Source organism: Myotis nattereri (assembly GCF_964212035.1).
Source record: "Myotis nattereri genome assembly, chromosome: X".
In the NCBI taxonomy this organism is placed as follows: Eukaryota; Metazoa; Chordata; class Mammalia; order Chiroptera; family Vespertilionidae; genus Myotis; species Myotis nattereri.
The window spans coordinates 152411454-152425199 of NC_138078.1; the positions used below are offsets into that span (position 1 = coordinate 152411454).

The 13746-nt window shown below is 51.7% G+C and overlaps 1 protein-coding gene across 1 annotated transcript; it reads right to left on the minus strand.

Moving 5' to 3' along the window:
- Positions 1 to 7415: 7415 nt before the first annotated feature.
- Positions 7416 to 9561, minus strand: NYX (nyctalopin; the record flags this gene model as incomplete). The annotated part of the gene is made up of 2 exons (XM_081081807.1): positions 7416 to 8866; positions 9549 to 9561. The coding sequence occupies 2 exons, from the start codon at positions 9559 to 9561 to the stop codon at positions 7416 to 7418; spliced, it is 1464 nt and encodes a 487-aa protein (XP_080937933.1).
- Between the last annotated feature and the right edge of the window lie 4185 nt (positions 9562 to 13746).

Sequence of the window (13746 nt, forward strand, 5' to 3'; positions counted from 1 at the left end):
CTTATTTTCAGGAGCTTCTGGATCCATGGGGGTATAGGTGCGATACGCCTCCATGATCCGTTCTAGAAAGGCAGCTGGAGATTCATCCCTTTCCTGTTGTACGTTCCCTACCTTGACCAAATTGGTAGGCTTCCTAGCAGCCATACGAAGACCACCCATCAGAGTCTGACGGTAGATTTTGAGCCTCTCCTTACCTTCTGCCGTGTTGAAGTCCCATTCAGGCCTGGTTAAGGGGAAAGAGACATCTATCTGGGCCCGGTTGGTAGTTGGATTCCCATCTACGCTGGGAACCACCTTCCGGGCTTCATTCAGGATTCTCTCTCTCTCCTCCGTTGTGAACAGGACCTGCAAAAGCTGCTGGCAATCGTCCCATGTGGGCTGGTGGGTGAAGAGAACAGAATCTAGCAAGTCAATAAGCACCCCCCCCCCCGGTTTCTCGGAGAACTTAGGGTTCTGCGCCTTCCAGTTGTAAAGATCGCTAGTTGAGAAAGGCCAATAAAAATAAGGTTGATTGCCGTCTGCATCTGGGGGTCCGGCAGCCCGTAAGGGCATAGTCTTGATAGTGGAATCGGGTGCAGTGACTGACAGCTCCCGCTGTGCTCTCAGGCGGGTGAGGGGCGGGCCTCCCACCGGAACCACGGCCATTCCCGGAACTCCCACACCTGCACCCGGAACCGGAACTGCATCAGCTTCCCGCGACGGGGCAGGATCTCATCTCTCCGGAGTCCTGGGAAGCTGATACGGGGGAGGAAAGATTAACTCTTCTTCATTACCCCCCTGCAAAACTGGGTAGAGGGGAGCTGGAGCCGATGGCAGCGTGGTTTTTTTTTTTTCTCCTCCTTCTTTTCTGCATCCTGCAAGGCAAGTATGGGTGCCGGCTCTGGAGGGCGTGGAGCCAGGAAGGGCCTGAGCCAGGAGGGAGGGTCCTCCACGAGGTCCTGCCAAGTAATAATGTAAGGGAGTTGATTGGGATGACCCCCCTTCGGCCGAGATACGACTTCCCTGACCTGGCTAATGGTGGGGAGGTCGAACGTCCCCTCCGGCGGCCACCCAGCATTGAGAGCCGGCCACTCGCTGGAACAGAAAGTCTGCCATTGACCCTTCTTCACTTCTGCACTGAGGTTGTTAGCCCTTCCCTTAACCTCTTTAAAATGATCAACCATAATGCTTAAAGGAGTAGTTTGAGTCTGTCCCATAGCATCCGTCCAGTGAGTCCACAAAATCAAACAAAAGAACACAGACACCAAACAAACAAAGACACCTAAGAACAGCCTTCCGACCCCGCGGAAGAAAAACTGAAAAAAAAGCCAGATGGGGGCTTTTACACCCCGCCAGATGGAGGTGCAAGGCATCCCTTGCCTCCTCCTGCCCGAGACCCGCCTGTGCGTCCACTTAGATCTTTATCAGGCCAGATTACAGAAGCGAGCTCGCATAAGACAGAACAGATAACACATAGACACTTACCGCGGACAGCAGACTCTCGGAGTGGGGTCCCTCGTGGGTTTTTCTTGGGGATCCCGGACGTGCCCCCAAAATGTTATGCCCAGAGCTCGGAGTCCCCAATAATCCACCACCAGGGAGCCTCCTCCGATGCAAAAGCAACGAGTCTTTATTGATCAATTCTAGAATTGGCTCCCAGCCTCTATCCGGCACAGCGGTGAGGCGAGAGAGCGTGTCCCAGGAGAACAAAGGTTATATAGGGCTAGCTATTTGGGGTGGGCTTTAGGGGTGACGTGAGTTACAGAGATTCGTCAGGGTTTTACAGCATAAGGGTCAGGAAGTGACCATCACATTCTGAAGGTTGGAGCCGTCCTCCACTATAGCCTTATTAGGACCTTAGCTACATTTCTGGAGCTTCATTGGTCCACTCAGGTGGGTGTTTGGAGAGTTAGGACAATACCAGCATTCTTGTGGTCACTCTCGGGGCGGGGGGCGGCTTGGGCTGGCTGAGGGCCCAGCCTTGCAAGACAAGATAGAGGAGAGGGAGAAGAGTATGTCCCTGCTTCGTCCTTGAAGAGGGAGGAGGGTGCATTTCTTAGTTCTGCTTAGTTCTTTCAAGTTCCGTTCTGTCCCTTCAAGGACCTCGATGAACTCAAAACTGGGGACTCCCACTCTCCCTTCCCTCGGGAGAGCTCACACTGGGCACGACTCCCCGGGATCTGTCTGACAGGAAGCAACCCCCACCTTCCCAGAATCCTTCTGGGCTGCGTAGCTCTAGAAAAATCTGCCTCCCAGAGGCTATTTCAGTGTTGCTACTTGTTCAAAAACTTTCAGCCAAATAAATGTTCCCTCAAAACTGGCCACCTAACCCCCGAGGCAGAACTGGAGCCGCCTGTGGAGGCGGGGCCCTCAGCAGCCCGGCCAAGTGCAAGACAGGGCACCCTCCCAAGGCGGCTGGCTCCTCGGCAGCTCAGGCTGCGCCTCTGCTGTGGCTGCCATGGTTACGGAGAGAGTTGGTCTCCAGGATTCTCGGGATCCTCGCTCCGTTACCATGGCCACCACACACGGACTGAACAAACAATTCTGACCTCATCTGGGTCTCACATATGAAAAGTAAGGCATTTGGGAAATGATTGCATTTGGGAACACGAAAATCAATCGAGGATTGGCAATTTTGAAGTATTGCAATCAAATGAACACCAGACACGCCCTAGGAACCTCATTTTTCCACCCACGGGAAAAAGAACGGCTGCTTAAAAAACCATTCAGCCAGGCCGGCCGGGCTCAGTGGTTGAGCATCGACCTATGAACCAGGAGGTCAGGGTTCGATTCCCGGTCAGGGCACAGGCCCGGGTTGCGGGCTCCATCCCCAGTGAGGGGCGTGCAGGAGGCAGCCGATCCATGATGCTCTCTCATCATGGATGTTTCTCTCTCCCTCTCCCTCTCCCTTCCTCTCTCTGAAATCAATACAAATATATTTTTTTTTAATTTTTTTAATCTTTTAGACCACTGTTCAGGTTTCAATATAGAGAATAGTTTAAATAATAGTATTGTATTGATGACAGTTCCTGATTTTGATAAAATGGGATTGGGGGTGAGAAAATGTCCCTGACTCTGGCAATACATCCTGAGGTATTTAAGGGTGAAGGGCCGTGATGTTTGCAACTAACTCTAACTGTTAGTAACAAATAATAATGGCCCTGGCTGGTGTTGCTCAGTGGATAGAGCATCGGCCTGTGGACTGAAGGGTCCTGGGTTCGATTCAGGTCCAGGGCACATGCCTGGGTTGCGGGCTCCATCCCCAGTAGGGGGCGTGCAGGAGGCAGCCGATCCATGATTCTCTCTCATCATTAATGTTTCTATCTCTCTCTCCCTCTCCCTTCCTCTCTGAAATCAATAAAAATATTTTTTTAAAAGAAATAATAATAACATGGACAGGAAGGGAAAGCAAATATAGTAAAATGCTATCAACTGGAAAACCTAGGTGAACAGCCAAAGTGTTCATTCCACTATTCTTGCAGCTTTTCTGTAGGTTTGCAATTACTCCAAATGAAAAGGTTTTTTTAAATCATGCATGCTCCAGATTACTGACTTTCAAACTTCTTTAATGCTAACGCACAATAAATATAGATTGTATTAAGCACTCCAGACACATACATATATAATCTGAACAAACGCGTACAAATTCAATCAAAAGGTTCACAAACCGAAACTTACTCCTATAATAGACATGTCATGTGAGGCTCTGTGACGTTGGCGTTCTGTCTTGTTTTTGAAATGCTGGTGATGAGCCATTCGATTGGGTTGATGAGCACAAGGGGCACAAGCTGTTTGTACACTCCCGCCCTCCCCTAGGTGCTTTCGGCGGCATTGCTAATATTTAACATGACCTGCAGACACAAAAGTACTGCCACCGTGCAGAATGGACGCTCCGGCCTGCCCGCATGCTCAGTGGGTGAGCGTCAACCCATGAACCAGGAGGTCACCGTTCAATTCCCAGTCGGGTCACATGCCCAGGTTGCAGGCTCAATCCCGTGCGGGGCGTGCAGGACGCAGCCAGTCAATGATTATTTCTTTTTTTTTTTCAGAGATGAAGAGAGAGAAAGAGAGACATCAATAATGAGAGAGAGAGCGAGAGAGCGAGAGAGAGACATCAATGATGAGAGAGAATCATGGATCAGCTGCCTCCCACACGCCCCACACTGGGGATCGAGCCCGCAACCCAGGCATGTGCCCTGACTGGGAATTGAACTGTGACCTCCTGGTTCATAAGTCAATGCTCAACCCCTAAGCCACGCCAGCCAGGCCTCTCATTATTGATATTTCTCTCTCTCCCTCTCCCTCCCTGTCTGAAGTCAATAAAAATATGTTTTTTAAAGAACAGACACTTGATCTCCTTTCCTAACAACAGTAGGAAATGTATTTCCCGTTGGCCTAAAGGGAACTTAGGGGGCACACAGGAATCACACCTACAGTCATTTTTAAAAGTTTTTTTAAGGAAAAGTTGGATGAAAGCAATGCACCTTGAGCTGCTTTATGCAATACTTGTAACACTTCCTGCTCCTTAGGCTTGCGTATTTACAGAACGCAAACACGTATGTAAATGTGTATAAACACATACACACTTCAGAAGGGCCTATGCACAACTGTCTGTGCAGTCTTGAGCATCCATTAGTTGTACAAACGTAGACATTTGTAATGGGTGCTTCCCTTTCTAGAATATCTATGATATGCCCTGGCTGGTTCTGCTCAGTGGTTAGAGCGTTGGTCCACAGACCAAAGGGTCATTGTTTCAATGCCCAGTCAAGGGCAGGTACTCTGTTGCAGGTTCAGTCCCTGGCCCCAGTCCTGAGGATTAAAAATAATAATAACATATGTATGCTATCTTCTCATTTATCTGGATGATATCTTAGTAAAAACTTCTTTAAAGACTAAAAAAAAAAGAGAAAAATATAAAAGAAAACCTCTTCAAACACAGAGAGAGGAACTCAGGACATTAAGATTAGGGATTTCCGGAATGTTGACAAAGGCAGTCATCATTGCCTGTGGATGGAGAACAGCTTGGGCCAGTGCTCAGCAGACATCAGCCTTTGCTCCGACACTCGGGCCTGGGACTCCCAGTTGGCCAACTCCCTTCCTGGGAAATACCTCAGCCCCCTACCCAGCTACTGGCTGCCTCCTCTCCTCCTGGCCATTGGGCAGCCCCAAAGTGTGCAGCCCATAATAATTCCCACAGCCCATGATAACCACCCACTATGGGGACTCCCTGTCCCACAGACACGGCGTTTCTGTGTCTCCTGGACACGCCTCCCACCAAACACTAAGAAGGTTATGTGGCCCTGACCGGTTTGGCTCAGTGGATAGAGCGTCGGCCTGCGGACTGAAGGGTCCCAGGTTCGATTCCGGTCAAGGGCATGTACCTGGGTTGCGGGCACATCCCCAGTAGGGGGTGTGCAAGAGGCAGCTGAATCAATGTTTCTCTCTCATCGATGTTTCTAACTCTCTATCCCTCTCCTTCTCCCTTCCTCTCTGTAAAAAATCAATAAAATATATTTTTAAAAAGGTTGTGTGGCGTCCCTGGAGATGCACAATGCTCGTTTCTACATGAAAGAAAAGTCCCGCAGGAGAGAGATTAATGTTGATTGTATGTAGCATTATTTTTAAGATCATTTTCCTTGAAAAAAAATTTAAAAAATAATAAAATGAAATTTCAAAACAAAAAAAAAAAGTCCTGCAGGAGAAAAACCTGTTAACTTTTTTAAAAATCTTAGAATTTTACAAATTGATTTGTCCACAGATACCTCCCCCTCTTTTTTTCTCTACTCTGCCCTAAAGTTCCTTTCTGCCTAAGGCCACTCCTGGGAATAATTGTGGGGCAAATAAAATGGATCTTCGTTTTGTTTTGTTTTAAGATTTTTTCATTGATTTTGGGGGAGAGCGAGAGAGAGAGAGAGATCTATTGATGTGAGAGCAAGACATCTATCAGCTGCTGCCGGAAGCCGGTCCATCCTTGCTGCTTGACACAGTCGCTGCAGGGAAGAAACATCTGCACAGCATATGTTTCAAGGGACCTGGCGTATATGGCATACTGTTCTTAATATGTTTGCTCCCCGTCTTAGCGCTATGTGTTTTAACCAAGGTCACCTCTCCGAGAAAGGTTGTTTCCCCAGGTGGGGATTTTTCCCTGGAGTTAGGGATTAACAGGACTAAGGAAGGGAATAAATCAGTAAAACCCCTTAACTAAGTGCCAGGCGGGTAGTTAATCACTTTAACTACGAACAATCACGCTTAAGCTACATAATCTTTACTTAGGATAATCTCCTTCAGTTACTTCCTTATAGCTTAACAGAACAATACAGTAGTGACCTTGGAATGGAGATAACAAACGCCCTAACCTTTGGAATAGAATTGATAGGATTAAAATCAAATGGTATAAATACAGATGTAACAGGAGAATAAAGACAGAACCTGGCTAGAGCCTGGCTAGAGCCTGGCTAGAGCCTGGCTAGAGAACCTGGCTATGCTTATCAACTGAACGCTGTCTCCCTGTCATTCCTTCTTTGCTGACTCCGTCCACACCTTTGGGAACCCCTGGACCTGCTGGGGCTGGACCCCAACAAGCTGCCTCCTGCACGCCCCCAATGGGGGATCAATCCCAAAATGCTTCATTGCAGGGAGGACACCCAACCAACCGAGCCAGGCAGGCCAGGGCTGGCTCTTTGCTTTAGCCGCCTCCTAACACATCTCAGACTCCAGGGATCACTACCACCCCCTTCGGTCTAAGTCCTTCTCCCACCCCCTTCTCTCCTGTCCTGTCCATCTTCCTGGACCCTCGTGTCCCCAGGCCCAGAGGGGAGAGGGTTGTGGCAGGAAACAAAGGGACTGGGCCTAATGGGTTGCCCCACCAGGATCGGCACCGTTCTTAATACTTAGCCAATGGACTGGCTCTCATTCAGGCATTGCGGTCCTTTCTGGGAAGATGAGGAATGAGGGGAGGAAGTGGTGCCCCGGGACCCTACAAGCTTCCAATTCCTAGCCTTTTGGTGGAAGGGTCCATGTTCATTCTTTTATTTTTTTAATATATTTCATTGATTTTTTACAAAGAGGAAGGAGAGGGATAGAGAGCTAGAAACACTGATGGGAGAGAAACATCGATCAGCTGCCTCCCGCACACCCCCTGTTGGGGATGTGTCCGCAACCCAGGTACATGCCCTTGACCGGAATCCAACCCGGGACCCTTCAGTCCGCAGGCCGACGCTCTATCCACTGAGCCAAACTGGCCAGGGCCATATTCATTCTTGCTTCTCTTTTCCAACTGATGCCCATGTGACATGAGCAGAAATCCATACCCCTCCCCTAATCCCAGGTGCCATTTCCCAGGGCTGTCCTCTTCCTGGGGCCATTTCTAGAGGCAAACTTCTCCATCCTGTTCCCCTCTCCCCCACCACAAACACCTTCAGGCCCAATTAGGGAAATTATCCGCCACTGGCCAAGGCAGTCTGGGCCACCCCAGGGTGGCAGGCTCCGGATGTCTGTAGGACAAACAGCATGTGCTGGGCCATGATGAGCAGGAGACTGGAGCCCAGGAGAAACTGGGTGCTGCAGCATGAGCCTTCCACCGCCCTCGAGGGAAGGGCCAGCGAGCCATTGACTGGCCCCACGGTGGTGTTGGCCGCCTCCTCCACTGGGGCCCTCGGGGCCAGCAGCTTGGAGAGGAGGCTGCTGAACCTGCTCACAGTGGTGGCCGCGGGCTCCGGGGACGGGCCTGTGCTGGATGCGCTGAGGTTCAGTTCCTCGGGGTCCACGCAGAGCCCATCGGAGGCGCGGCCAAAGGCCACGCGGCTGAGGTCCAGGCCGGCCACGGAGCCCGGGGACGCACAGGGCACCTCGGCCACACGCCCGGAGCCCTCCATCCAAGCCCGCAGCCACTCCAGGCGGCAGTCGCAGCGCCAGGGGTTGCGGAAGAGAAAGAGGCGGCCCAGGAAGAAGCCGGGCTGGAAGGCGGCCCAGGCCAGCGCGGTCAGGCGGTTGCCGTTGAGGTGCAGTGCCAGCAGGCCCGACAGGTTCTGGAAGGCGCCCTCCTCCACGAAGGCGATGCGGTTGCGGTCCAGGTAGAGCAGCTCGAGCTCAGCCAGGTCGGTGAACCAGGCGCGCGCCACACGGCCCAGCGCGTTGCCGCCCAGGTGGAGCGCGCGCAGGCGGCCCAGGCCCCGGAAGGCGCCGGCGGGCAGCTCGGCCAGCCGGTTGTCGTTGAGCAGCAGGTGCTCCAGGGCCCCGCAGGGGCGGAAGGCGCCGGCGTGCACCGTGCGCACCCGGTTGGCCTGCAGGCTGAGCGCGCGCAGGCGGCCCAGGCCCAGCAGCGAGCCCGCGGCCACCGCCTCAATGCGGCCGCGCTCCAGGCGCGCGTGCGTCAGGTTGGCCAGGCCGCGCAGGGCGCCGGGCACTCGGCCAAACAGGTTGCCGGGGGCGGCGAGCTCGCGCAGGGCGGGCAGCCCGGCCAGGAGGCGCTCAGGCAGCGAGAAGAGGCGGCAGGCGGCCAGGTCGAGGCGGCGCAGGCGGCCCAGGGCCGCGAAGGTGCGCGCGTGCAGGTAGCGCAGGTCGCCGTTGTGCGCCAGGCGCAGCTCGGCCAGGCGCGCCAGGCCCCGGAAGGCGCCGGGCGTGATGAACGACAGGTTGTTGTGGCGCAGCGACAGGCGGCGCAGCGACGGCAGCGTCCCGAAGGCCCGCTCGCCCAGGAAGCGCAGGCCGTTGCGGTCCAGGTCGATGGAGGCTGCCTGGCCCGGGAACTCGGGCGGCACCCGCAGGAGGCCGGCGCGGTCGCAGCGTACCCAGCAGCCCCGCTCGCCCAGGCCGCAGGAGCAGGCGGCCGGGCAGGGCCGCGTGCAGGACTCTGGGGCCCCGGCGCCCACCCTGCCGAGGACCAGTGCTGGGGGGGGGGGGGGGGTTGGGGGAGGGGAGAAAAGACAGAACAAGGAGCGGTCGTCATCCAGAGGGTCACTGCGGATGAAGTCCCACCTGTCTGTGTGGCAGGATGCAGCCCGCCACCTCCTGCATCATCCAAATGGCCTTAGGGTTTCCCACCCCTTTGCAGCCCAATTATTTTTTTTCAGACACTTGTATTGATTTCAGAGAGGAAGGGAGACAGAGAGAATCATGGATCAGCTGCCTCCTGCACGCCCCACACTGGGAATTGAGCCCACAACCCGGGCATGTGCCCTGACCTGGACTTGAACCGTGACCTCCTGGTTCATGGGCTGATGCTTAACCACTGAGCCACACCAGCCGGGCAGTTCAATATTCTTGTTGCAGAAGCTTGGCTTGGTTTTTCTCTGCCCCTAAGAACTGTGAACTAGTCACCAAGTTTACGGTCAGGTTCTTGGACCCTGAGCTGAGCTCAGCTGTAGCAGGGGAGCTGCTGATCTGGAGAGGTACCCTGTTAGTGAAGACGAGGCCAAGAATGTAACCTTAAGTCCAGGTGTCAGCTGGACACAGGCGGAATTTTTTCTATCAACTCTTCCAACTGGGTCAAGCAGAAGGCATCAGATTTCTTGACAGAGTCCTTAATTCCATTCTCTGCTCCTCTCTAATTAACAGAAGTGCACACTCACCCATATGACTCATGTTTCTGCACCACAGTAGCCGGCATTGTTCCGGGTGCATGGTATGGCTCAGTGAATGTTTGCAGAATTCAATGGAATCAATGCCCTCCTCTGTACCGATTCCGGCTGCAGGATGTTGTTTATTTTTTTTAAAAAAAAAATACTCTTTGTCAAGGAATTTATGGGATTAAGACATAGAAGATACAAGCAATTCACTTGTCGACCAAACAGCCGAACAGCGGAATGACCATCCAGGCGACCATCCGGGACCACGCTATGACACCCACTGGCACCAGGCCAGCCAAGGCAGGTGTGATGCAGTTGGTTGGGGGCCCAGCCATTGCCCCATGATCGCCCCGCAGAGGGAGGCCCAGGCCGCTGGCTGACAGGGCAATCAATCGGGGGGCTCCATGATTGCCCCAAAGAGGGAGGCCAGGACACCAACCAGCAGGCTGCAGGGGATGGGCAAGGCCTCCCCTGCGAGGGAAGCCCGGGTCCGGATGCCGGAGGGAAGCCAGTGCCAGCAGCCGGGGGAAGGAAGGCCTACTCTTGCATGAATTTTGTGCACCCGGCCTCTAGTATAATATCAGAGGTCAAAAATGTAGCTGGCAATTTTTTAAAAACATGCAAGAGGAGTGAACTTTTTTATTGTATATCCTTTTTACCTTTTAACGTTTGAACTATCACCCTAGGCAGTTTGGCTCAGTGGATAGAGTGTCCGCCTGCAGACTGAAGGGTCCCGGGTTCGATTCCGGTCAAGGGTACCACATACCTTGGTTGCAGGGTCCCAGCCCTGGTCAGGGGCATGTGGGAGGCAACCAATTGATGTGTCTCACTTGGTGTTTCTGTCGCTCCCTCTCCCTTCCACCTTCTCTAAAAATCATTGGGAAATATATCCTCGGGTGAGGATAAAAAACACACAACAACAGTGAAGTTTGAATCAGAAAGTAGATTAAAGGTTATTTTAATCTTTAAACATTCAAGATGTTGTCACTATTTGAGACCTATTTTCAGCCTTTGAAACTTTGATAGCCATTAGGAATAACTAATTTACTGGATTATTTCGTGAAATTTAAATTAAATCAAGTAAATTCTCAGCACAGACAACCAAAGCCCAGCATTGGCTTACCCAATATGAAGACTAACTACGTGCCTAATAATCCAGAGACCAGGGCACCAAAGCAACATTTTAAATAATAATAATAACATATTTGGGTGAATCCTACTTGCAATAAATGGCAGAGTAATTTGTATCAGACTAATATTCCTGCCGAAAGCTAGTGTACACTGTGGAAAAAATACTTTTTTCTTTTTTTAATTGATTTTAGAGAGAGGAAGGGGGAGAGAAGGAGAGAGAGAGAGAGGGGGAGAGAAACATTGATGTGAGAGAGACACATCAATCGGTTGCTCCCACACACTCCCCGACCTGGGCAAGGGATCGAACCTGCAACCCAGGCACATGCCCTTGATAGGGAATCAAACCCACAATTCTTCAGTGCATGGAACGATGCTCTAACCACTTAACACCACTGGTCAGAGCAAGAATATATTATGTAGTCATTAAGCACATGAAGAGGTGATCAACATCATTAGCCATTAGGGACGTGCAATTAAAGCTCCAATGAGATTTCCCTACATACCCACTAGAATGAGTAAAATTCAAAAGACTCTGACAACCCCAAATGTTGCTGAGGATATAGGACAACTGGCTTTTCTTACATTGTGGGTGGGAGTGGAAAACAGTTCAGTAACTTTGGAAAACCTTGGCAGTGTCTATTAAAGCTAAGCATATGCCTACCCTATGACTCAGCAATTCCACTCCTAGGTGTTTACCCAAAAGAAATTAAAAAAAAAATGTTTGCATAAAGACTGTACAAGAAAGTGCATAGTGGCTGATTCATAATAGATCAAAACTAGAAATTACCCAACAGTGCAGTGGAGAAGTGAATTGCAATACATTTATTTTTACAGCAGAATGCTACTCTGCAACAGAAGGGAACAAAAGCATTATGTTGAGCAAAGAAACTTGACACAGAAGAACACGTACTGTTATGCTAAACGAAATAAGCCAGTCAGAGAGGAGAACTATCACGTGATCTCACTCATATGTGGAATCTAATGAACCAAATAAACTGACGAACAAAATAGACCCAGAGACATGGAAGCAGGGAACAGACTGTGAAACCGCAGAGGGAAGTGGGGGAGGAGGGGGAAGAGGTAAACCAATGAACTTGTGTGCATGACCCATGGACACAGACAATGCGGTGGTGAGGGCCTGGGGCGGGGGGTGGGGGCGGGGAGCGGCTGGAAGAGATTAATGGGGGGAAAGAGGACCTGTGTAACACTTTCAACAATAAAGATTTTTTTTTAAATGACTACATACTGTACGACCACATTTCTACGCAGCCCTAGAGCACAGCTACTGGCAGTGGCTCTGGGAGTCCAAGGGAACAAGGCCCACATCACGAAAGACAGCAAATACCACCAGACGTGGCTCAGGAATATTATCTGGGTGATCTAAGCATGTCTAATGCGACTCCAATTCATCAAATTGTATGGGTTTCTTTTGCTTTTAGAACAAACACACTTTTTTTTCTTTTTTTTAAAATATATTTTATTAATTTTTTACAGAGAGGAAGGGAGAGAGATAGAGAGTTAGAAACATCGATGAGAGAGAAACATCCATCAGCTGCCTCCTGCACATCCCCCACTGGGGATGTGCCCGCAACCCAGGTACATGCCCTTGACCGGAATCGAACCTGGGACCTTTCAGTCCGCAGGCCGACGCTCTATCCACTGAGCCAAACCGGTTTCGGCTTTTTTCTTTATTGATTAAGGTATTACATATGTGTCCTTACTCCCCTATTGCCCCTTCCCCACCCCCCACTCATGCCCTCACCCCCCTGGTGTCTGTGTCCATTGGTTAGGCCTATATGCATGCATACAAGTCCTTTGGTTGATCTCTCCCTCTTCCCCCCTCCCTCCCCTGCCTTCCCTCTGAGGTTTGATGGTCTGACCAATGCTTCTCTGACTCTGGTTCTGTTTTTGTTCATCAGTTTATGTTGTTCATTATATTCCACATATGAGTGAGATCATGTGATATTTATCTTTCTCCGTCTCGCTGATTTCGCTTAGCATAATGCTCTCCAGGTCCATCCATGCTGTGGCAAATGGTAAGAATTCTTTTCTACCACAGCATGATATTCCATTGAGAACAACCACATTTTAACTAGTGTTTGCTCCAGGCTAAGCTTGGTACATACATTATTTCATTTCAGATGGCAATCCTGCGAGGAAGTATTCTCTCCTTCTTCTGACAAAAGAAGAAGCTGAGGTTCAGAGTGGCTCACCACCACGAGCCTTGGCTTGTCTTCCCACCGCATGCGCGCTCCTCACCCCCAGGCCTGGCCTTTCTCAGCTTCCGCTCTTCTGACTGTAAACCGACGGCCTACACTTCCTGGCCTTTGGGGCCCTCCTGGCTCTCAGTCCCCCCGTTTGCACAGCAGCTGGTGCCAACCACCATCTGAGAAAACAACGCCCGTGTGTGTCCCTCCTGCCGCCTCCCCGCCACAGCTGTGTGGGCCGAGGGTGAACATTTGGCCCAAGCAGTCAGATCCCTTCCGTCCCTGTGAACATGGGACAGGCGGTGACATCCTGTGAGCACCCACCTGCATGGCCCCGGGCTGAGCTCTGTAACAGAGCCACGGGCAGGTCAAAAGCTGGAGGAGGCAGGAGCCAAGGACAAGATGGGGAGCTGGTGTGTGGAGACCAGAGCCAACAGGAGAACGACAGAGCAGGCAGCCTGGCCAGCTCTCGGGTTCCCACGGGGCCCTGCTAATGGCTGTTGCTGTGACATTTTCCTGTTTTCATGTCAGAAACCCATTGTAACCATCTGCATGGCCACGTGTTTCTGTTCCTTGTGACCAACCATCATCATCATCATCATCATCATCATCATCATAATAGAGGACTATGCCAATTAGCCGTGACACCGTAACGTCACAACTGAACAGCAGGGACCTGAGGCTGCATGGCGCCTGGCCAGGGCGAGGGACCTCAGGCCACGCCCCCCCCCCCCCGCCCCAGCACTGGACCGGGGGACCTCAGGCTGTGCCCCCCACCCAGCAGCGCTTGACGGGGACCTCAGGCCATGCCCCCCGCCCAGGCACTGGGCTGGGGGACCTGAGGCTGCGCCTCCCACCCGGCG